Here is a 25680-nt window from a genome sequence, read left to right as displayed (position 1 = left end):
CGGCCCTCCACCTTCGAAACAATGAAGTAGACCATCTGATTTCCAACGTCTCCTCAAGATGGAACATTCCGTGATTTACTGACGTAAGCTATCTATCCAATCTCTTTCCTTTAGCAGAGGAAAAAAATGGCTTTATAAAAGTTAAGGATAGGGGTTCCCTGGTGTCTCAGTTGTAAAGAATCCACCTGCCAATGCAGGAGACACAGGTTCAATCCCTGATGCCAAGGAGCAGCTAAGCCCGTGCACCACAGCTGGTGAGCCTGTGCTCTAGGGCCCACCCACCGCAACTATTGAAGCCCCTGCACCCCAGGGCCTGGATTCTGCACCAAGAGAAGCCACCCCGGTGAGAAGCCCCTGCACCATAACTAGAGAAAAACTTGCACAGCAAGGAAGACCCAGCACTGCCAAAACTTAAGCAATTAATTCTTTTCTAAAAAAAGCTAAGGATAACTTTTCCCCAAATTGCAAAATCTAGACCTTCGGCTATGCAGAGGCGTGGGGGTAAGGTAGGGCACGAAGTTACAGATTTCGCTCATACGTCCTGAACTTCCATCTAGGTTCCAGCCTCAGGTGTTTTTGAAAGCTGATGTCACCACCACGTGGCAGAATAACATACAATCATTCATGGTGTTTAAACAAGACAACAGGTTTTTAAAATTTTCTAACAAAGATTAGGTGTCATCTGTAAAAATACTCAAAAATAGAGGTTGAAAAAAAAAGTGGGATAAAATATATGGGCTACAGTTTTGGGGGCAGAGGTTGTTTTTGTTTGTTCTTTACACAAGAAAGGAGGCAAGGACATTCAATAGCAGATGTAATTCAATAATAGGATTGGGGAGGTTTTTCTTCTCTTTTTCCTTATTTTTTTTTAATGTAAACTTAAATTACCTCCATTATTAGAGGGGAGAGTTTTCTTTATACAGAAAAGGTGCTCAATATTCTCACACTGATTTCTTCCAAGAAGAAAGAAAATACTCTCCGGAAAACATCTTGGTAACACTGCAGAAATTCCAGAAAGACAGGTTTCAAGGAGAATAGCATTATGACCCACTATGGATGGGAAAGAAAAGACTCCTTTATTGCTTCAGGTCTAGAATCACTAAATTTCACAGCATATCTCAGGAATGTTGGCAGGGAAAGTTGCTTTGGAGTCCAGGGACACGCAGCTTTGTAGAGCTTGTTGTTGTTCAGTCGCTCAGTCTTTGCGACCTCATGGACTGTAGCCCACCAGCCTCCTCTGTCCATGGGATTCTCCAGGCAAGAATACTGGAGTGGGCTGCCATTTCCTCCTCCAGGGGATCTTCCCGACCCAGGGATCGAACCCGTGTCTCCTGCATCAGCGGGAGGATTCTTTACCGCTGAGCCACCGGGGAAGCCATGTGTAGAGCTGGACCCAGTGGGGAAAAAAGAACAGGTGCAACAGATGAAGTGGCAGACCGTGAGAGCTGAATGTCTCGGGCACCTTCCAGAAATCCCGGTCTGGTGCAGGTTCTCCCTGAGTGCCTCTGTCCTGCACCACAGCCGGCCACATGGCCCAGGGAACTTTCCATTAGCACATGTGGCCTTTCCTCTCTGAAGCACTGCAGCACAGGGGAGTCAGGTAGCCTCTTTCGTGGAATTTGCAACTGTTAAGACAAATCAAACCACAACCAAACTCATCTATTCTTCCATCAGGCTACAGGATAAGTACATTGTGTAGATACATACATGTTCACACATAAACATACTGTGTGTGTGTGTGTGTGTATGTGTGTGTGTGTAAAGGGATAGGCTATCCACTCCAGTATTCTTGGGCTTCCCTGGTGGCTCAGATGGCAAAGAATCCACCTGCAATGAGAGACCTGGGTTCAATCCCTGTGTTGGGAAGATCCCCTGCCAGAGGGCATGACAACTCACTCCAGTATTCTTGCCTAGAGAATCCCATGGACAGAGGAGCCTGGCGAGCTACAGTGCTTGGGGTTGCAAAGAGACAGACATGACTGAGCACATATATACATATACACACACACACACACACACACACACACGGCCCCGTTTACAACATATATCAATGACAGTGGCTTTAATGGCAACAATGAAACACTTCACTCTACAGAGCTCTTGAGAACATTCTGGAAACATGTTACTTGTCTAGTGATCCCCACAGATACTATCAAAAATTCAGAGAGAGTACAACTGAAAAATCACATGCAGAGTGCTATTAATTACATAGGAACCCCCTACCTTTCTGGAACAATGCTACTTTGCGGCAAGTAGATAAAGACAGATCTGATAGGCAAAGACCAGGAAAACTAGAACAAGAGAAGACAGCACCTCCTTTGGGAGTCTGACAGACGATCTGTGGCGTCAGCATCGCATCATGCCCTCATTCGGAGCAGTGGGACCCGACCTGCCAACAGCTCCAGACTTGCCCTGAGCACACACATGACACTGGGCTTCACCAGCAGCACCACCGTCAGCAAAGCAACCAAACAAAGCTGGCAGGGGTCTTGTGTTCACTTGTTAATTTCAAAAGACACCTTTCTGTTGACTGATAACAAAATTCAATCTGAACAGTTATTTAAAATTGGAAAATACAATGTAAATAAAAAGATGCCATCGCTTGTCTGTTTTTCTAAGGCATTTTTTAAGATTGTTTGCTTCTAAGTGTAAAGTTGACACCTACTGAGTTTACCTGGCAGTAATCAAACACTTCTAACGTTAGATAAAGAAATTTAACCTACCTCTTCAAAGGTGGTGTCGTCTTTCTTCAAGGCTATAAAATAAAAGGGGAAAGGAAACAATTATTGTGAAACATCTCAAAGAGGCCAAGTATCTAAGTTCTAGGAAATTTAAAAAAGAAGTAGCATGGTGTTTCCATTTCAGAAAGTAAAATTGTACCCCAACCTGAATAACAATGTTACGATACAAATATGAAAGCTGCAAACGACAGAACTGCATAGCACGCATCTTTGTGAAGCACTTTCATAAATACGTAAATGAAACTACACTCCCAACCATGCAAAAGAAGTAGGCATATCTTTCCTCTATTTCTCGTTTAGTAGAAAAATGTTTTCATCAAAGTATGAAGGAATCAAAAAGGAATCTGAAAGCAATTTCCCCTTAAATTTCTGTTGTTTGCTCGTCTACCATTATGCAGTGGGTGGCTGAAACTCCCAAACCAATTGTCAGGAAGACACCGACTCTGCACAGGGCCCCGAATGAGATTCTCATACTGAGAGAAGTTTAAGTTTGATGATGAAAGATAAGATGTGCAAAATAAGCACTGCAGAAACATCATTCAAACATTCTCAACATCACTTTTCTAACAGGCTGTCACCAAAGGAAACAATACATTTGGGGTGTTTAGCAGGAACAAGCAAATACTTGAAATTTACTTGAAATATTTATACCCTCAGAACAGGCATTTAATTACTCTGAAGAGAAAGAGAAGTATTTCATGTTTAGCTGACAAACACCTAGGTCCTTAAATGCTACAATTATTTAGAATATTTGAGATTAAAAAGAATGCACAAAGGAGCAAATTTAACTGAAATCATGAGTTGGAGAAACGTTTCAGATGTACACAGTTGTGCATAGGGGCTTACTGGTCTATACTCTAAAGTTCTATTCAGGCTCAATAGAATAGAAACTAGAAAATCTTTAACATCCAGACTGGACTATTTCCTTCTTGCCACCTAAGTCTTACCAATTCCTCCAACCTTCTGGATAAAGGGCTGGGATCTATAGGTAGAAAGAAAAGGAGGAAAGAGAAGGGGGGAATTGCAGGTGTATTTTCTAACATATAAAGAAAAGGAAGCCAGATAATCTCCCGTATACACTATTCTCAAACCCAGGACACCACAGGGGAGAATATTTTAAGACCAAGAAGTCTACCCCTTCATTGAACACTTCATTACTAAATTGACACCTTGCATTGTTTCTTTTAAACACTGAATCCCTTCCCTGAAGAGCAATTAGTGGTAACAAAAAAGACCAATTAAAGTTGTCTTTGCCAAATATTTATCAGGTCACTGATGAAACTCTGACCTAAACAAGCATACAACATCTCGTTATTGATTACATTCCCTGCTTGTCATTAATCATTCATGTAAATACAAACTCACAACTGTCTTCAAGGATATCATGGAATAACAAGCATATTACATTTTTCTGGGTTAACAAAGGGGCATATATTAAGCCATCTAAAAAAATCAGATATTCTATTCAGTCCTCTGCTCAGACCCTGCTCCCTCCAGAAGTCTTTCCATGATCTCACTAAGACCAAAATGGTATCCCTCCTATGTTCTCCCAACAGCAAATGATGCGAATCTTTCTGGTAGAATTTGTCAATGCTCATTCATTGGCCTGTCTTCTCTTAAAGTCTTTGAGGGACAGGAACCAGTATCAGTGGTCACAGACTCTGAACACCAGCACAATATCCAGCACACAGGAGGTACTCAATAATTATTTGTGGAATTAATGAGCTGTACTTCAAGGGCAAAAGAATAGCATCTTACCCTTTGAGATACATTAAGTTTTGGCATATGAAAACCAGGTACCATTGTCTCTTATGAAAGAATCCAGGTAGTATTGTCTCTTATGAAAGAATCATAGATATAAATTCCATATCACAGTTTTCAAAGTAAAGTCTTTTGAAACTGCATGGGGAAGGGGAGGATATGGTGCAATAGTTCAATTTTGCATGTGAACCTTTAACCTTACATTTCTCTTTTTGACAGAATGGATTTATCAAGTGACAGCTGGACTCTAAAATTACACTCTTACAGAACAAGGTAACAAACCCCCAATTTCAACGTAACCACAGCCTCTTCCTTTTTTTCAGTTATCTCACAAGCTTCATCTTTTAAAGAAATGGTATACATAGGGTTCATCTCAAATAGCACAGAGTATAAACTTCCTTTCTCAGGGAGATAATCCAAGTAAGTGTGAAGAAATGCATTCAAACGAATATGAAGAAACATCAGTTCAACCTTAACCTCACATTAGGTATTACAGAAAGTCTTTCTCCTTCTAAGCAGTCATCTGAAAATAAAAGAAACAAGGAAAGAAAAGAGGAAATGGATTTTAATATTTAAACAATCAATTTCCCATTTGTCTCTATTTATGCTAATTTTTTTAAAGTGACACAACTATAGTAATTCCTAATAAGTGAACACACTAACACTATTTAGCAAAAAACCATAAATACTCACTACTGAAATCAATGGATGACTTTGAAATTCAATTACACCCATCTTACAAAAGAACCATAGCTGTGTCACTCCCTGGCAAATGTCATAAATTAGAGTGCTATGGCTTGAAAATCAGTGTGTTTTATTAGACCTTTTATAATACAGTAATCTCAGATCAGCTGTATTTGAAGTGGGTAGTAACAAAGTTGGCTGATCTTGCATGTGCAAGTAAATTAAACATTAGCAATGTCACCGACGTGTAGAGTTATTATTATTAATCTTTTATAATAATGGATTATTAATCCATAATTAATGAAAATCACAGACTTTCAAAAACTGTCCTCATGTTCTGTAGATGATTACTAATTTCTCATGGCTAAACAATGATACTATATATTTTACCCTATAACAAACTATACTTTTGAATAATACTAAAAAGGCAAAATAAAGTCAGTATGTTTATTTCAAAACCCATAGTAGATTGGTTAAAGGGAATGAATATACTGACACGTTGAATTACTCAGCAGGACTAAATCATTCACTCTTTGATCTCCTCAAGAAGTACCAACAAAGAAAGAAGAAGATAGAGAAGATAAACTGAGAAATCAGAAGGAACAGTAACAGCCTCCAGGATCAATCTTCACCACGGGAAAGATATTCACTGGATAGTTTATGTATTTTACCTGATCTAATCTTCATAACGGCCTTAGGAAAACTGACAGATGAGGACTCTGGGATTTAGGGAAACTCTGCTAGTTGGCCAAGGCACACAGATAGCAACAGAAATGGGATTCGAACCCAGATCAGCGTAACTCCCACACCCATCCATTTTTCAGGTTAACTCTACTATCAAGTCAATGGCCACTTCTTTTCTCTTGCTTTCCACCAGAAGATCCATATGTCAGGATGTTGTAATCATTAACATAACACATTAGGAACATCTATGGAGTCTTCAATCCCATACAACACAGGACATCTTATGCGTTACTTAACTAAGTGCCAATAACAAAGTGACTCGAAAAGCAAGCTCAGAGATGAGGGACCTGTCCAAGGTCACTCCACTATAACTGATGACACGGGAAACCCCACTCCACCTGACGCACAGCCCATACCTTTAATCTATACACTAGGTGACCCCATAGTGACGCTTCAACTCAGCAGCCTCCAGTACCTTAAAAATCCTTCAATACTGGGATCGATTTCATTGCTTTTTGATTTTGCAAATAAAACTTTAAAAAATATGTAGATAACAAAGACTTCTCTTCTGTAATGCTACTTCTAATGAATGTCTTGAGCTTGGTGTACTACCAGAGTCACTTAACCCTCCTTATCTCCTTTTACAGTATTCCAGAGTGAGATTTGCTATTCAGAATCGTGGCCCTCCATCAATACAAGAAATAATCAGGTATGTTCACAGCACTGTACTGCTTCTGAAAAGAAGGAGGTAAAAATCTACCAGAACCTAGAAGACATTTTCACAAGAGTTGGAATCAAAAGGAGTTCCACATCACTAAATCTCTGTAAGCTATAAAATCCAGTTAACAACAATATCACATTTGCCAGCATTATAGTTAATCCTAATTTTACTGATTGTCAATCAAAACCTGGAAATTATTTAAACATAAGGAATTTTTATATTAATGTCCTTGGCTTCTTACTGAGACTCAATTGCAATGAATTATTTAACACAAAACTGGATGGGTTCCAACAGAGTCATTAGCATTAGTAAATATACATTTAGTGCCTTTTAGAACAGGGCTTAATGGACTCCAGAATCTGCCTCTGTGATAGTTTGGGTCGGGGGCTGAAACATCCTTCTTTATAATGCACAGAGACTCAACACCTTGCTCTCTCACACTCTTTTTGGCTTCAAACTTCATTTGAATGCAAGGGCTCTTCATAGGCATCCCTAACTCATAAAACTGCAAATACCCAATACACAAAATAAATAAACCAGGGCTAAATATTGGTTTCATACCATAACTTTATGGTCATCTTGGGAAAGATTATGTATACCAATACGAAATTTTTTAAGTTAGAAGACAACAAAGAAACCTAGACTAAAAACATATTTTGACTTGCGGGAAGTTTGCATATTTCACGATGCACTTATACCACTATTTTTAAATGAATGGATGGAAGGACAAGGACAATACTCAAATGCACTCCACGGTTTTAGTTTAAGGCATGAAGCACCTTACGTTTAATTTCCATTAACACCTTCATTAACATGGATGACATGTTAAACAAGCGAAACAAAGGCTAGAGGGACTCAAAAGGCTTCTTAGGGACTCCGAGGTATTATTTTTAGTACTTGTACCATTTTCCTGCTGAAAACAGTTGCCTGTGTAAATGAAAGTTCAGATGTTAGAAAAGGTAGCCGCCGTTGTCAGGTTAAAGGGGGTTTTATGGCCAACCCTAGAAATCGAGCCAACCCATTCCACGTGACACTGTTGTCAGCCTGTGATAGTCTGTGACACGGATTTATTCTTAAATGTCCCGAATATTTCTCGGTCGGCTATCTGTCGGTCAACGGGCAGGCTGATTTAAAGACAATAGCCCTGGAGCTCCAGTATATGGAAGAAGTTTGGGAGACTTACTCCTAAAATGTTCAGACAGGTTCACAGAGCACATTTCTCTGCAGCAATGGAAAGATTCAGAGAACTCGGGACTCAACAACCAAATCTCGGTTTCGAGGACCCGAAGTACCGAACAAAAGATCCCAAGGTATCTGTCCCACTTCTCTTTAGGCTGGATGTTAAACAATACCATGGCACAAACTCAACATTTCACCAATTCCCAGAGTTAAATTATTGACTAAACACCCAATACCAAGGCCTGAGAGCAAAAAAAAAAAAAAAAAAAAAAAAAAGTGACCCAGGCGGCCGCGCAGCTGGGAGAGCAGCGGGGGACGGAGCGTACCCTCGCCTGTCCCCCGCGGGCGCGAAGGCAGGAGCGCTAGTGGCGAGGAGAGGGAACCCAAGTCGTAGGCTTAAAATCATGCAGAAATGAACCCTCCGATCATGAGGGGAAGAGGTGTCCCTCCTTTTTGTCGTCGCCCTCCCCCAGGTCCCGGGCACTGTTCCCCCCACCCTTTGCGCGCAGCGCACCCCACGCCAGTCCCGGGTGGCCCCTGAGCCGCTAGTGCCAGAAGCGCGGGGCCGAGGGCGCCGGGCCGGGTGCCCGGGACAGCACGCCACTTACCAATGCGGCTGAAACTATCCGACAAAGTTCTCCGCAACTTCTTCATCTTGCCGATCTTCTCGGCCGGCTGCGGCTCAATGAGGTCGCACATCTGGGCGACACGGGGCTCGGGCAACTTCCCCAAACTGGTCCAGAGCGGAGCGCAGACAACGGCAAGGGCGCGCGGCGCGGCGAAGGCGGCGCCTCCTCCGCCTCCTGCACCTCCTCCACCTCCTCCTCGGACCGGGAGGCGAAGCGCAGGGCTGGGGAGGCGAGCGAGGAGCAGCAGGCTCGGCTCGGGCCTGGGCCGCGGCTGGACGGGCGGGGGCGTTCTACGTGGTGCCGGGGGCGGCCGCGATCGCCGCCGCCTCCGTGGTGGCCCCGCGCCGCGCCGCCGCCGCCCAGCTCATTTTCCCTCCTTTGTAACCGAGAGAAGCGCGGCCGGCGGCCGGCGGTGGGGGCGGCGCGGGCGGAGGCGGGGCGGGGGCGGGGGCGGGCCGGGGACAAGGTGCGGGCGCCGGGGCTGGGGGGCGGTCGCCGAGCGCGCGGGGCGCGGGCAGGGAGAAGTTCTCAGCCCCGAGTTTCGGGCGCTCGGGAGAGAAAGCCGCAGCGCGGATCCGCCAGCCGCCCCGCCCTCAACCCCCTCCCGCCGCCGCCGCCGCCGCCGCCTCGGCCCCGCCTTCCCCCTGGCGCAGGCCCCCGAGGCGCGGGACCCCGGCGCGACCTCGGCCCCCGGCCCGGACCCCACGTTCCCTGCCGCCCTCCCCGGCCCGCTCGCGCCCCCGCGCGCCTCTCCCGGCGGCCGGCCCTGCCCGCGCGGTCCAGGACCCCGGCCGGCGGAGAAACGCGATCGGGCGAGGCTGGGAGCCGGCCGCCGCTAGGAACCCCGTCTCGCGCTGTGGGGAGGCCCCGAAAAGAAAGGGGGTGAGCCTGGATCGTTTATCACAGCGGTTTTGTCCCTGCCGCGATCGCCTGTGAAAAGAGCGGGGTGGGTGGGGGTAGAGGTGGGGTCGGCCGAGATCGCTTCCTCTCGGTCCGAGGAGTGGAAGAGCCTCGGGGATGCACCCAGGTTTGACGGTGACTGTTTGTTTTTCTTCAGTTTTGACAAGGAAACTGTGAAGCGAAAGAACTAAACAGGAAGGTGAGCCCGTTTTTTAGGAGAGTCAACTGCCAAAGCAGAAGCTTCAAGTGTTCAACTCCCCAGGCAGGGCAGGGCTGGTGGTCTGTTCCCTTCATCCCGCGTCACGCTGAGTGACAGACGGTAATGTAGACGCGGCTGATTTCTGATATGAATATCCAGTTCTATAGTAAGTAGCAAGCAGAAGGCCTTAGTCTATTTACCATTTTTAGAATATGGTTCTAAATTGAAAGGCTTAGAGGCAAAAAAAAAAAAAAAAAAAAAAAAAATTCAGACCTCCACTTCCCCAATCTCAAAACAAGAATTTTAAAAGTGGGTTTCGGGCTTTATAAAATCCCAGAACCTACAGTTCAGGCAGCAGACACACATCGTCTTCATTCTGGAGCTAGCCTCCAAAAGTCTGTTTCCCAAGAGAGAGAGAAGGAAGATGGTGGAAAGGCCTGACTGTGTTGATTTCGGGCCAACAAAGTCCTTATGAATAGAAATGTAGTAATCTTGAGTCATCTGGCTATGAAAGTAATGAGAGTTTGTGAGCATGTGACAATGCTATTTGGTTTACAGGAAGTTTTAGGGAGTTTATGTTTTATTAATAGACTTTTATCTGAAAACAAAAACTAGCCCCCTGCCTTCCTTAAATTGTGAGGTGGAAGACTTCGATTGGTTCTGCTCTGCACTGAGCACTTTATAGGGTCTCGATAAATGGCGACTGATAAAAGACAGGAAGTCAACGCAAGTGGGGAGCAGAGGGTGGGGAATTCCTTAAGAAAGTTAAACTGATGAGTTAAAATGGATGTTGGGTCCTGGTGCCTCTAACAAGATGTTACTGACAGCACCACGTGTGGCCTCAGACAGGAGAAGGTTTGGCTTTTACCACTACATCAGGTTAGTTGGGGAGAAAGGTAGCAGCAGCTTTGAATGAAAAGTCTGAAGGCACCAATCAAGATACTGATGGGTTGTACCTACCAGTCAACAGCGATGAAGTAGTCATTAACTGAATGGACTTTGACAACTATGCCTCTGTGGCTAGCCTATTAATCCTATTGCTCACTCTGACAATGTTGTGTGTGTGTGTGTGTGTGTGTGTGAATATGTTTATATATATATATGTGTGTGTGTGTGTATACATATATATAATTCATGTTCTCTGTTTTACCTTCCCAGTATTTAGTATCATTGACTTTTTAAAAGATCAACTTCTGTTTGAATAAATTATGGTATATGTAGTCTATGGTATAGTAGGTAAACATTTTAAAAAATGAAACAGATCAATAAATATATATAATGTATATAACCAATAAATATATATAACCAATAAATATATAAATATGTCTCGGGTTAGTGGAAAAACTATATTTACCATTAACCCATGTTCATAGTTATAAGAAAAAATAGACATATATGTGTTTCTAAATGCTTAGAAAATTTCGGAAGAGGAACAAAAAGCTGAGTGTGTATACTCAGGATAGAGAGAATGTTTTCTTTGCACTTTGTACCCTTAAATATAATTTAAATGCTTTACCCCCAAAATGCATTAATTTTATAATAATAGAAATATAATTTAAAACATAAACATAATATTTACTACATTTTTACGTATCCCACTCCAAAAAAATTTCACGTAACTGCCATGGTATATCTTGCAGGAGAAACAGTTGTTAGTAGTGGACCATGTAAGGCTTGGCAAGTATGAAAAATCAACTTCCCTTCATCGGTTATAAATTAAAATGGCTAATTTCCAAGAAACTGTGATATTAAAAAGGAAATTTTGACTGGATGCTTTTAAGATATGTACACTTAAGTTATAGGATTCATCTTTTTTTTGACTGTGCTGCCCAGCTTTCGGAATCTTAGTTCCCAGACTAGGACTAGCATCTGTGCCCTCTGCATCAAACCCCGAGTCCTAACCACTGGGCCACCAGGGCTTTCCCAGACTCAACTCTTGGTATGGTCCTTTGTTCCATATTTGCCTTCATTTTACAGTGTAAGTTCCCCAAGGGTTAGGGCCTTGGGTGTTGTTGTTGTTTGCTCACTAAGTGATATCCAACTTTTTTGTGACCCCATGGACTGTAGGGCCCTAGATATGAAAGGTATAATACCTGTTTCATAGTGGATGTGAATTAAATATTTGTCATGGCTCAGACAGTAGGAAATCTGCCTGCAGTGCTGGAGACCAAGGTTCAATCCCTGGGTCGGGAAGATCCCCTGGAGGAGGAAATGGCAAACCACTCCAGTATTCTTGCCTGGGAAATCCCATGGACAGAGGAGCCTGGGGGTCTACAGTCCATGGGGTCGCAGAGAGTCAGACACAATTGAGCGACTAATACTTTCTTTTACTTTTCACTTTCAGATGAATTCAGAATGTATTGCTGCCACTGAGAAGTTATGTGTTGTCCTCAGAAGCAAAGATGACTCTCCAGCATCTGTATGGCATATGTATTTTCAGAGGGAGAATGGATCTGTGCCAGTTCTCTCTGGCCTGAATTAAAGGTGTAGTGTCTGCCTATAAACAGATAAGCTTACTGAGGGGCTGAACCCAGCATGGGTGGAACTGAATCAAATTCATCAGTTAAAGCATGTATGTGTATTAATTTGCTCAGTCATGTCTGACTCTTTGTGACCCCGTGGACTGTAGCCCACCAGGCTCCTATGTCCATGGGATTCTCCAGGCAAGAATACCGGAGTGGGTTGCCATGCCCTCCTCCAGGGGATCTTCCTGACCCAGGGATCAAAGGGTATTAGTTAGGCCTCGAGTAATTCCAGCGGGTTGCTGGAGACCCAGGACTCATGGGTTCTCATCCCTACTTTATGCCCAGATGCTGTGTGGCCTTAGACAAGTGACTTACCCACTTCGTTATCTATGAAATGATGATTTCCAACTAGCTGACCTCTAGGGTCGTCCATAGCTGCAAAATTGTAATTCTAAGTTGAATGGTGACACTTCCCCTCTCTCAGCTTATACACCGGGACACATTAAGGAAGAGTAATTAATACACAAGGAAGATAGACAAAGATCCACTAATAAAAAAGTTGTGAAATTTAACTAAGATACACTAGTCATGTTATACATAAATTATGCTCTTATTATTAATGGATCTTGTTCATATAAGAAAAATAGTAGGCTCATATGCTGGCAGTATTTTAAGACAATGAATCTTAATCCAAATGAGATGAAATATACAGGATTTGATTAGAATCTTAAGTCCCCGTAGAAGCAGATTTACTGATCTGAAACAGTATCAGAAGATGGTATCAGAGAAAAGAAAGCCATGAAACAAGGATGTGGGGACTAGAGTTGGAAAGTGAAGTTAAAGTGAAAATATATGTTTATTAATGTAAATATTTAGTATTTAATTATGGTAGATAGCTAATGATTATGGCATATAGTTGAGTGTAGTTATTAAAGTCGTGGAAACTTACCTAATTAAATATCCTCTTCAAACTCTAAACGGTTACCCTAGTTAATTGTTTTTAGGATCAAATATTATCCTTTTTTCCCACACATCCAGGAACTGAAGTAGCACAAGTTTAGGTGACCGATACCAAGTTCCCAGTGAGTCATCAGTGAGACTGAAACATGGAATTCAGAGCTCTCGCCACTGACTTTTATGTCCCAGCTGTTGGGTAATGTCCAATCTTACGGGTTCCTTTTTGTTATTGTTGTTGTTTTGACAAAGAGAAAATTAAAATTAAAAAACGGAGAACCTCCCTGGCAGTCTAACAGTTAAGACTCTGCACTTCTGCTGCCAGGGGTGCAGGTTTGATCCCTGGTCAGGGACTAGGATCCCACACGCCTGCTGTGTGGCATGGTCAAAAATAGATTAACAAATAATAATTATTTTAAAACAATTTTTTTAATTAAAATCAAAAAAAGGGAGGGAAATGGAAGGGCGCAGAAACCAGTGTTTCTCACGCTCAGGTAAATAGAGGCTCTCCTGCCTCCTTCTCTTCTGTTCTATCAGCCATCCATTACCTGCTGCTTCTGCTGCTAAGTCGCTTCAGTCGTGTCCGACTCTGTGCAACCCCATAGACGGCAGCCCACCAGGCTCCCCCGTCCCTGGGATTCTCCAGGCAAGAACACTGGAGTGGGTTGCCATTTCCTTCTTCACTGCATGAAAGTGAAAAGTGAAAGTGAAGTCGCTCAGTCATGTCCAACTCTTAGCAACCTCATGGACTGCAGCCTACCAGGCTCCTCCGTCCACGGGATTTTTCAGGCAAGAGTACTGGAGTGGGGTGCCATTGCCTTCTCCGATCCATTACCTAGTCACTCATAATTCAAATCCTTTTCACTTTCACAGAAATAACTTAGTGCTGACACAAACCTCTCAGTTTGTTCAGGAATAAAACCTATATTTGTCTGATTATTTTGCAGGTAATTCTAATTTTTTTCATCATGTATTTCAGGAGACCGAGGGATGTAAGTCAGCTGACCTACTTGCAAATGATTGCAGAAAGAACAAAAAAGTTGCAAACCCATTCAAATGGTGTCAAGGATAAATTAGCTCAGAATAGTTTTGAAGAAAATAAACTATTGAGGTCAAAGTGTGCCTTGAAATATTGATAAATTCCCCTCTCCTATTAAATCATTAAAGATCTAGTAAACGACCCAGAGATCAAACTGGGGCTCTCCTGCACTGCAGGCAGATTCTTTACCATCTGAGCTACCAGGGAAGCCCACGCCTGCCAGGCTCCTCTATCTATGGAATTCTCCAAGCAAGAATACTGGTGGGTAGCCATTCCCTTCTCCAGGGGATCTTCCCAACCCAGGGATCAAAGCTGGGTCTCCTGCATTGCAGGCAGAGTCTCTACCAGCTGAGCCACGAGGGAAGCCCCCTATTAAACCAAACTTAAAAATAAGAATGGCCTCTCATTCCTATGTTTCACTGTGGTATTATTTGTACAATAGAATTTTGTATGAGAAACTATCTGCTGTCATTTCTAAGTCGCGACTCACTCAGTTAGCCCTGTGGTGCTGCTTGTGTGTGTGCTACAGACGTGTCATTACTAGAGAGTCCTTGTCTATGGTTGTCGTCAGTCTCACTGCATCATGCTGCACCCATCAGAATGAAACTTCAGAGGCCAGTACTGTGATTGAGCTCCGGACATGGATGCAAAAGCAGTCAGCAGTTAATACTTCCAGGGAATCCAAACCCGGTGCCTTTTGGTCAGTCTACACAAGTCCTGTTAAGAGTAATTAAATTTAGAAATGTAGCTTTTTTACCAAAACTATCCTAGTCTTTAAAAAAAAAAAAAGTTTTAAAAAAATTCTAATCCTTCTTCCCAAGGCCCTTGACAGTTCATCTACATTCACATGCCTGTTCTAATCAAGTGCTTACAAGCCAGAAAAACTATCCATAGGATAACCGTATTGATGGTGTCATTGGACATATCATAGTTCCTAGCTAAAATGGCTTACTATATATAATTGTAAAATAACTAGAATAACTTATGGCTTTATACTGGGCTATAAACTGATGATCTCATCTTATTTTAACCCATACTACTCCAAGGACATTATCATTATCACTATGTAACATAAAGGAAATGGGCCTAGGGATGCCAAGAGACTATCTCCCAGAACATTACACAGGTTCCAGTATTACACTGAGACACACTTTGGTTACCAAAATCTCTTCTTTCATAAAGCATTTTTCTAACAACTTGTGTGGTGTCTTCTTTTTCTTTTGGTATATTTTGGATATAATTATGGTTGTCCTTATTATATAGAAAGGAACTATTCTAAAGCAGAGAGAGAGCAAGGAACTGGCCAAACTCAAACAGGCTAATGGATGGATCAAAACTTCTAAACTCTAGTGCTGTGTTTTGCCTTTTCCTACCTTAGGGGAAGAAATTACAAGTGTGATGTTAAAAGATAGGGCTTCCCTGGTAGCTCAGACAGTAAAGAATCTACCTGCAGTGTAGGAAATTCAGGTTCAATCCCTGAGTAGGAAAGATCCCCTGGAGAAGGGAATGGCTACCCACTCAGTATTCTTGCCTGGAGAATCCCACGGACAGAGGAACCTGGCAGGCTACAGTCCATGGGGTCGCAGAGTCGAGATATACACTTGACTTTGAAAAATGGTGTTTTAATTAGTGTTTATGAATGAACTGAACATTCTAAAAGTATCACTTGTTCAACCATTGTAGCATGTGTTCAGTTCAGTTCACTCAGTTGTGTCTGACTCTTTGCGACCCCATGAATTGCAGCACGCCAGGCCTCCCTGTCCATCACCAACTCCCGGAGTTCACTCAAACTCATGTCCATTGAGTCAGTGATGCCATCCAGCCATTTCATCCTCTGTCGTCCCCTTCTCCTCTTGCCCCCAATCCCTCCCAGCATCAGAGTCTTTTCCAATGAGTCAACTCTTCGCATGAGGTGGCCAAAGTGCTGGAGTTTCAGCTTTAGCATCATTCCTTCCAAAGAAATCCCAGAGCTGATCTCCTTCAGAATGGACTGGTTGGATCTCCTTGCAGTCCAAGGGATTCTCAAGAGTCTTCTCCAACACCACAGTTCAAAAGCATCAATTCTTCAGCGCTCAGCTTTCTTCACAGTCCAACTCTCACATCCATACATGACCACTGGAAAAACCATGGCCTTGACTAGACGGACCTTTGCTGGCAAAGTAATGTCTCTGCTTTTCAATATGCTATCTAGGTTGGTCATAACTTTCCTTCCAAGGAGTAAGCGTTTTTTAATTTCATGGCTGCAATCACCATCTGCAGTGATTTTGGAGCCCCCAAAAATAAAGTCTGCCACTGTTTCCACTGTTTCCCCATCTATTTCCCATGAAGTGGTGGGAGCAGATGCCATGATCTTCGTTTTCTGAATGTTGAGCTTTCACTTTCATCAAGAGGCTTTTGAGTTCCTCTTCACTTTCTGCCATAAGGGTGGTGTCATCTGCATATCTGAGGTTATTGATATTTCTCCCATGTGTTAGTAATGGATTAATGCAATTTTGCTCATAACTAATAGTTAATCCAATACTTCGTGTCCATGAAAGTGAGTCATATCAAAACTAGTTGGTGTCTTTGTTCAGGCTGTTATAACAAAATGCAACAGACTGGGTAAAACAACAAAAATTAATTTCCCACACTTCCAGAGGCTGCAAGTCCAAGGTGCCAGCATGGCTGAGTTCTGCTGAGAACCCTCTTCTGGTTTGAAGACTGTCAACTTCTCACTGTGTCCTCATATAGCAAAAGGCATGAGGAAGCTCTTCGGCACCTCTTTGTAAGGGCACTAATCCTATGTGTGACAGCTTCACTCTCATACCCAAATCATCTATCTTTGCTTTTTGCTAAGTCGCTTCAGTCGTGTCCGACTCTGTGCGACCCAATAGACAGCAGCCCACCAGGCTCCCCCGTCCCTGGGATTCTCCAGGCAAGAACACTGGAGTGGGTTGCCCTTTCCTTCTCCAATGCATGAAAGTGAAAAGTGAAAGTGAAGTCGCTCAGTCGCATCCGACCCTCAGCGACCCGATGGACTGCAGCCCACCAGGCTCCTCCATCCATGGGATTTTCCAAGCAAAAGTACTGGAGTGGGGTGCCATTGTGACCTTTCAAATACTGTCACACTGGGAGTCAGTTTTCAAAGCATGAATTTTGGGTGGTGGGGGCAGGGGAACACGAATACTCAGTCTATAGCACTTGGGTAGCATTTTCAAAGGACCACTAGGCAGGGAGAGGAGGAGGAATGGGGCACAAAGAGATTGAAAAACCCTCCAAGATGACTCTGCACAACCTGCAGCAGGTGAGAATCACTGATTTAGTCTTTAAATAGCAACATGATGGTAGTTATTTGATGAAAGTTAAGTATACCTAGCTGCTGGTGCTGGTACTGGTAAGTCACTTCAGTCGTGTCCGACTCTGTGCAACCCCACAGACGGCAGCCCACCAGGCTCCCCCGTCCCTGGGATTCTCCAGGCAAGAACACTGGAGTGGGGTGCCATCGCCTTCTCCGTATACCTGGAGAACAACACAAAAATATCCGTGAAGCATAAAAGGCAATAAGCTTGGAGACGTAAATCCTAGATGTGTCTCAAGCAGTAAAAAAACAAAACAGGATTAGGAGCCAGAAGAGAACTAATTCTCAGTTCTAGAACCTTCTCTCATGACTTGTATAATATTACTAATCCTCTGCTTCCTCATTTATAAACCAAAGATAGACAGTTCTAGCGAGGTCCAAGATCTTGGAGTTTCAGCCTTTAGAACTGTGGGAAATTAATTTTCATTGTTTTTAAGTCACCTAGTCTATTGGATTTTGTTAATAGCAAAGATAGACAATTATCCTGGTACTGCCTATATACAAATTTAAGGGACTGTTATCTCCTTTCCCAAATCAAGTCTATTTTGATTTCTTCTAACCAAGGAATAGGCCAATATAGTTGAAAAGATTGAAAGAATGGATTTCCAGTACTAACTCTGTTCTCTTATCACAAGCGAGTCCTTTTACTTGTCTTCATTTGTCCATTCATCAGATACAAACCAAGCACCTACTGTGTCCTAGGCCCTGTGCTAAGAGGTGGATATCCTGCAGTGAAAGCAGCAGAGCATGGTCACAAGCCCTGCCTCCACAGAGCTTAACAGACTAGTGAGGGAAAATAAAAGGTGGCCCATTTTACGGGAGGGGAAGGAGACTTCCCTGGTGATCCAGTGGTTAAGACCCTGCACTTCCACTGCTGGGAGTGCAGGTTTGAACCCTGTTTGGAGAACTAAGATCCCACATGCAGCATGACACAGCCAAAAAATAATTTAAAAATTTTTAAATAGGGGAAGGACTGGATATTCCAGCAGGGAGATTTCACCCTAAGCTGAGGGTCAGTGATGTCCACTCTGAGCAATCACACATAAACTGAGACATAAAAGATCCATGGAGGCATTTGAGGGACAAGCAGGAGCTCCTGGAAGAGGGATCGGCACTTGTGGGGACCGGATGGCATAAAGGGAGACTGTAGTGCATTCAAGAAACTGAAAGGTGGCCCATGTAGAGAATGGACACGAGATAAGACTAGTGATTTTCAGAAGGGCCAAAAGGGTAGGCACTTCAATAATCATACAGTAAAGACCATGTAAGCTCTAAGTCCTATTAGAATGTCCGAGAACACTCAGGGAAGTCTCTGTTCCTCCTGTAAACCCATGAAAATGATAATGAATGCATTTTTTTAAGAGTGTAAGTCCACCAGCAGATAGATATTGAAAGGAAAAATAGCACCAAAAAAAATTGGAAACTGGAAAAATAATGGTTGAGTAGTAATTGACTTGCCAGTCCCAAGAAAGCTGATTCCTAAGCCAGCAGTTGGCCAGCCTGGGAGGCAACCTACTGAAAGCTTATAACTGCCAGTCAAGATGCAGGGAGGATGGTCACATCTGGGTCCCAGGTACAGCCACCAAGTGTGGGTTCTTGGCTTCACACAGGAAAGAATTCAAGAGTGAATCAGATAAAGAGAAAGAAGGTTTATTTAGGAAGGAAGCACACTCCATACAAAGTGAAAGAAGGTGAAAGTGTTAGTCACTCGGTCGTGTCCAACTCTTTGCAACCCCACAGACTATAACCCACCAGGCTCCTCACTCCATGGGAATTCTCCAGCAAAAATATTGGAATGAGTTGCCATTCCCTTCTCCAGGGGATCTTCCCAACCCAGGGATCAAACCTGGGTCTCCAGCATTATAGGCAGATTCTTGACCACTCCATAGACAGATTGTGGACCATCTCAGAAAGCAAAAGAGGCTCAAGCATATAGGGTTGTCAGTTTTTATGGATTGGGTAATACATAGGCTAATGAGTGAGAGGAGCTTCAAAGGCTAACAGAGTTCTGCCAAGAGAATGCACTGGTCATAGCAAACACCCTCTTCCAACAACACAAGAGAAGACTCTACACATTATCACCAGATGGTAAACACCAAAATCAGATTGATTATATTCTTTGCAGCCAAAGATGGAGAAGCTCTATACAGTCAGCAAAGGCAAGACCAAGAGCTGACTGTGGCTCAGATCATGAACTCCTTTTTACCAAATTCAGACTTAAATTGAAGAAAGTAGGGAAAACCACTAGACCATTCAGGTATGACCTAAATCAAATCCCTAACAATTATACAGTGGAGGTGAGAAATAGATTTAAGGGACTAGATCTGATAGAGGGCCTGATGAACTGTGGATGGAGGTTCATGCAATTGTACAGGAGACAGGGATCAAGACCATCCCCACGAAAAAGAAATGCAAAAAAGCAAAATGGCTGTCTGGGGAGGCCTTAATTATAGCTGTGAAAAGAAGAGAAGTGAAAAGTAAAGGAGAAAAGGAAAGATATACCCATTTGAATGCAGAGTTCCAAAGAATAGCAAGGAGAGATAAGAAAGCCTTCCTCAGTGACCAGTACAAAGAAATAGAGGAAAACCATTGAATGGGAAAGATTAGAGATCTCTTCAAGGGAACATTCTTTGCAAAGATGGGCTCAATAAAGGTCAGAAATGGTATGGACCTAACAGAGCATAAGATATTAAGAAGAGGTGGCAAGAATACACAGAAGAACTGTACAAAAAAGAGCTTCCCGATCCAGATAATCATGATGGTGTGATCACTCACTTAGAGCCAGACATCCTGGAATGTGAAGTCAAGTGGGCCTTAGGAAGCATCACTATGAACAAAGCTAGTGGAGGTGATGGAATTCCAGTTGAGCTATTTCAAATCCTAAAAGATGATGCTGTGAAAGTGCTGCACTCAATATGCCAGCAAATTTGGACAACTCAGCAGTGGCCGCAGGACTGGAAAAGGTCAGTTTTCATTCCAATCCCTAAGAAAGGCAATGCCAAAGGATGCTCAAACTACCACACAATTCCACTCATCTCACATGCTAGCAAAGTAATGTTCAAAATTCTCCAAGCCAGGCTTCAACAATGCGTGAACCATGAACTTCCAGATGTTCAAGCTGGCTTTAGAAAAGGTAGAGGAACCAGAGATCAAATTGCCAACATCCTCTGGATCATCGAAAAGGCAAGAGAGTTCCAGAAAATACATCTATTTCTGTTTTATTGACTATGCCTTTGACTGCGTGCAGCACCACAAACTGTGGAAGATTCTTCAAGAGATAGGAATACCAGACCACCTGATTTGCCTCTTGAGAAACCTATATGCAGGTCAGGAAGCAACAGTTAGAACTGGACATGGAACAACAGACTGATTCCAAATAGGAAAAGGAGTACGTCAAGGCTGTATATTGTCACTGTGCTTATTTAACTTATATGTAGAGTACATCATGAGAAACGCTGGGCTGGAAGAAGCACAAGCTGGAATCAAGATTGCCAGGAGAAATATCAATAACCTCAGATATGCAGATGATACCACCCTTATGGCAGAAAGTGAAGAAGAACTAAAGAGCCTCTTGATGAAAGTGAGGCTAATGTTGAAGCTAAAACTCCAATACTTTGGCCACCTGATGCGAAGAGCTGACTCATTTGAAAAGACCCTGATGCTGGGAAAGATCGAAGGCAGGAGGAAAAAGGGACAACAGAGGATGAGATGGTTGGACGGCATTACCGACTCAATGGACATAAGTTTGAGTAAGCTCTGGGTGTTGGTGATGGACAGGGAGGCCTGGCGTGCTGCAGTCCATGGGGTCATAAAGAGTCAGACAGGACTGAGAAACTGAACTGAACTGATTGAGTGAGAGGAGTATTCCAGCTATTTTGGGAAAGAGGTGGGGATTTCCAGGAATTGAGCCACCACCCACTTTCTGACCTTCTGCGGTCACTCCTGGAACCATCGAGGTACCTGCAATGTATTACAAGGAGCATATACTGAGGTTGAGGTCATGTGGAAGTTGATTCTGACCTTTTGGACCTAGTTGGTTCAAATCAGTTTATGTCATGTCCTTGGGCTTGTCATTCTTTTAAAGGTTGTGCCCTGCCCTCTTCCTGTCTCAAAGACACCTAGACTTCTTTCCTCACTTTCTTTCCATACTTCTGCCCAATAGATTGCCCTCCAGTGAAACCCACAGTTAACAAGTCAACAACCATGTAAACTGAACTTGCCCCAGACTTTCTAGCCTCTCTTCTAGATATGGGTGGACAGCCAAGGATCTCTAGACAGTTGATAGAATATTCTAATAAGGAAGACAGTGGCCAAAACTAACATAAAAGAAACAAAGAAGAAATAAAGATGATGCAGGAGGGAAAAATAAAACGTATTATTAATAACTTTAAAGATTCAAAGATACTGACACATTATGATATTGCAGCCATTGAATAAGAGCTAGATGGTATTAATGATTTTAAAAGTAGCAGTCAGAGGATAAAGATGAACTCTTGGATATTAAAAGCATCATAGTATAAAAGAAAATTTCTAGTGAAGGTTTAAAGTAAAAAATTGAGGAAATCCCTCAGAAAGTAAAACAAAAAGAAAGAGAAGAGGAGATAAAACATGAAAAAGGCAGAGACTAGTCCATGAAGTGCAAAATCTGAATAAAAGGAGTTCCAGAAAGAAAGAACAGACAAAATGGAGGGGCTGAAACTATCAAAGAACCAATTCAAGAAAATTTCTTAGAATGAATGGACTTGACTTTCCAAATTGAAAGAGCCTGTTGAGCTTCCAAGACAATGGATGAAAATAAACCTACCCTGAGACACATTCATCATGAAACTGTAAACCCTGTAGACACACAGAATATTCTAAAAACTTTCAGGAAAGAAAAACAGGATTTTAAAAAGAGTCAGGTATGGGAATGGCTTTAGAATTCTCAGCAGCCACACTGAATGCTAGAAACTAGTAGAAGGAAAAGACTTCTAATGTAGAGTCCCCCAGGCAAATTAGTAACTAACTGAGAGGACAGAATATGTATTTTTCTGATGTGAAAGAGCAAAAACACTACCTGATCGGTCCATTTTTCAGGGAGCTATGAGATACTTTATTCAATTAAAATAAGAAAAGAGAAGACAGAATCCAGGGAAAGGAATTCTGATACAAGAGAAAGTCCGGGTGATAGTGAAGAGAAAATCTAAGACCACAGCTCTGAAGGAAGCCTAAAGATCAACCAATCTGCTGGGCTGGAGCAGGACAGAGGCCATGGAGAGTGAGCACCAAGAAAACGAGAGTGGAATGTAAAGAATGCTGAAGGAAGTAGTAAAACAGGGGGTGAGGCAATTTGGGAATGTATTGATGATAAGTATCCAGAAAAAATGGAGTAGGAAATGGCAGGCCACTCCAGTATTCTTGCCTGGAAAATCCCATGGATAGAGTCTGGTGAGCTACAGTAAATGGGGCTGGACACGACTAAGCAACTGAGCATAGATAGAAAGTACATAGTTCAGTCTGCCCAAAGGTGAGCACTCCCCTTAGGAATTTATCTGGATGTCCAGACACATTTGACATAATGCATCCACCCACAAATATAATAAAGAATACTAAACTGGGGTTCCCAACAGGAAAAGAGCTCATATAGAGGTTTGATGAGGAAATGACAAAGCTTGAAGGGTGGTTTGGGGGCTTTTATTGTGGTTAAAGGGTGGAGCTGGCATGGTGGGGAATTTTCCTAAACATGAGCTAAAGTCTGCCCTATTTGAAATTCCCTTGGACTCTTGGGGGCTTCCCTGGTGGCTTAGATGGTGAAGAATCTGCCTGCAATGCAGCAGACCTGGTTTCAATCCCTGGGTTGGGAAGATCCCCTGGAGAAGGGCATGGAAACCTACTCCAGTATTCTTGCCTGGAGAATTCCATGGATAGAGGAGCCTGGAGGGCTACAGTCCCTAGTGTTGCAAAGAGTCAGACATGACTAAAGTGACTTAACTGTAAAGACCTACACAGGTCTTCTCATCTTGGTTGCCCAGATGTGGGGAAGATAGGGAAGAGGGGTTGGGCTCTGAAAGCTGCCAAGAGTCAAACATCAAAAATGGAGTCAAGGACTTCCCTGGTGGTCCAGTGGCTGAGACTCTGTGCTCTCAACACAGGGGGCTCAGGTTCAATCCCTGGTCAGAGAACTAGATTTCACATGCTGCAACTAAAGATTATGCACAAATACATAAATAAAAATAAATGTTTTTTACAATAATTTAAAAATGGAATCAAGCCTCTTCATTACAAAAATCAAGTTATGGGGCAGGGGAGTTATTAACTAAAACAACAAAAAAAGTTAGTACAGGAAAAGAAAAATATTTGTAGCTTAGTATTCTTTGCTATTTTAAAACAATTTCAGTGACTTCCACTCTAGATAATGAAGAGTGAGCTTATTTTCCCTAAGCCCTATAACACCACCATGTGTGTGAACACTTTCTATTTCTCATCTTCTCAACATGGCCATGAGTTAACTATATTACTTTCAGTAGCTACACTGATATGACTTTGAAATGTTATTCACATCTGTGGCTTCCCTGGTAGCTCAGACGGTAAAGAATCTGGCTGCAATGCCTGAGACCCAGGTTTGATCCCTGGGTCAGGAAGAACCCCCTGGAGGAGGGCATGGCAACCACTCCAGTATTCTTGCCTGGAGAACCCCATGGACAGAGGAGCCTGGAGGGCTACAGTCCACAGGGTCACAAAGAGTCAGACATGACTGAAGCAACTTAGCATGCAGCATGCATGCATGCCCCAAAGAGGCTCAAGCATAAGAAATAGAGGACAGTGCTGGGGAGGATTTGTTTGTAACAAGTGTGCATGAGTAACTTCTCAAACAGATATAATTAAATTGCCCCTCAGATCTGACTTTATCTTAAAGGCAATGGGGAGCTACCCATCACCTTGGTGATCTAAGCGATGAGGCTCTGAGCATGATCATGAGATCAGTTTGGACTTCATTGAGATTACTCTTGTCACTTTATGGAGAGGACTCAAAGGAAGGAAAGAATGCACATGGTGGTGTCTATCAAGAAGCTTAGCTAGTCTAGCCTGAAATCCAGACAGGAAGTTGGCCTGGATTCAGGTATGGCTACAGGGGTAGGTAGCAGTACTAAGATGGTGATTGATTGTACTGTGAGATGGAAGAGACTCAAGACTGAAGACTAATACTGCATTTTCTGGTTTGAACCATGAGTAAGTAGGGTGCCATTTATTAAAATACGAAATCCAGGGACTTCCCTGGCAGTCCAGTGGTTAAGACCTTGCCTTCCATTGTAGGGGGTACATGTTTAATCCCTGGTTGGGGAACTAATGGCTGTCTGGGGAGGCCTTACAAATAGCTGTGGAAAGAAGAGAAGTGAAAAGCAAAGGAGAAAAGGAAAGATATAAACATCTGAATGCAGAGTTCCAAAGAATAGCAAGGAGAGATAAGAAAGCCATCCTCAGTGATCAATGCAAAAGAAATAGAGGAAAACAACAGAATGGGAAAGACTAGAGATCTCCTCAAGAAAATTAGAAATACCAAGGGAACATTTCATGCAAAGATGGGCTCGATAAAGGACAGAAATGGTATGGACCTAACAGAAGCAGAATATATTAAGAAGAGGTGGCAAGAATACACAGAAGAACTGTACAAAAAAGATCTTCATGACCAAGATAATCACGATGGTATGATCACTCACCTAGAGGCAGACATCTTGGAATGTGAAGTCAAGTGGGCCTTCAAAAGCATCACTATGAACAAAGCTAGTGGAGGTGATGGAGTTCCAGTTGAGCTATTTCGAGTCCTAAAACATGATGCTGTGAAAGTGCTGCACTCAATATGCCAGCAAATTTGGAAAACTCAGCAGTGGCCACAGGACTGGAAAAGGCTAGTTTTCATTTCAACCCCAAAGAAAGGCAATGCCAAAGAATGCTCAAACTACTGCAGAATTGCACTCATCTCACACGCTAGAAAAGTAATGCTCAAAATTCTCCAAGCCAGGCTTCAGCAATACATGAACCGTGAACTTCCAGATGTTCCCTCTGGTTTTAGAAAAGGCAGAGGAACCAGAGATCAAATTGCCAATATCCCCTGGATCATGGAAAAAGCAAGAGAGTTCCAGAAAAGCATCTATTTCTGCTGTATTGACTATGCCACAGCCTTTGACTGTGTGGATCACAATAAACTGTGGAAAATTCTGAAAGAGATGGGAATACCAGACCACTTGACCTGCCTCTTGAGAAATCTATATGCAGGTCAGGAAGCAACAGTTAGAACTGGACATGGAACAACAGACTGGTTCCAAATAGGAAAAGGAGTACGTCAAGGCTGTATATTGGCACCCTGCTTATTTAACTTACATGCAGAGTACATCATGAGAAATGCTGGG

The 25680-nt window shown here is 42.9% G+C and overlaps 1 protein-coding gene and 2 long non-coding RNA genes across 5 annotated transcripts in view; 2 read left to right on the top strand and 1 right to left on the bottom strand.

The window, feature by feature from the left end:
- The window catches only part of CDK14 (cyclin dependent kinase 14), a 666835-nt gene extending 658052 nt beyond the window's left edge, over nucleotides 1-8783 (bottom strand). For 2 of the 3 annotated variants that reach the window (XM_055589679.1, XM_055589680.1), the window contains exons 1-2: nucleotides 8379-8783; nucleotides 2724-2755 (exon numbers count right to left, since the gene is read on the bottom strand). In XM_055589679.1, coding sequence (XP_055445654.1) covers nucleotides 2724-2755; nucleotides 8379-8469 — 123 coding nt within the window. In that variant the 5' untranslated portion in view covers nucleotides 8470-8783. The remainder of the gene's footprint in view (nucleotides 1-2723; nucleotides 2756-8378) is intronic. The other variant, XM_055589676.1, reaches the window with a different exon arrangement.
- LOC129658851 (uncharacterized) lies at nucleotides 12-5806 on the top strand. Its single transcript, XR_008717535.1, has 3 exons — nucleotides 12-83; nucleotides 4722-4775; nucleotides 5699-5806. It is a non-coding gene; the product is annotated as an uncharacterized LOC129658851 (long non-coding RNA).
- A 287-nt stretch (nucleotides 8784-9070) lies between the features above and the next one.
- On the top strand, nucleotides 9071-14662 carry LOC129658491 (uncharacterized). Its single transcript, XR_008717366.1, has 5 exons — nucleotides 9071-9281; nucleotides 9457-9618; nucleotides 11843-12070; nucleotides 13002-13116; nucleotides 13897-14662. It is a non-coding gene; the product is annotated as an uncharacterized LOC129658491 (long non-coding RNA).
- Nucleotides 14663-25680: the final 11018 nt, after the last annotated feature.

This window comes from Bubalus kerabau, chromosome 8 (assembly GCF_029407905.1).
Source record: "Bubalus kerabau isolate K-KA32 ecotype Philippines breed swamp buffalo chromosome 8, PCC_UOA_SB_1v2, whole genome shotgun sequence".
NCBI lineage: Eukaryota > Metazoa > Chordata > Mammalia > Artiodactyla > Bovidae > Bubalus > Bubalus kerabau.
Note: the sequence above shows the minus strand (reverse complement) of the source record. Positions and strands in the feature narration are given on the sequence as shown.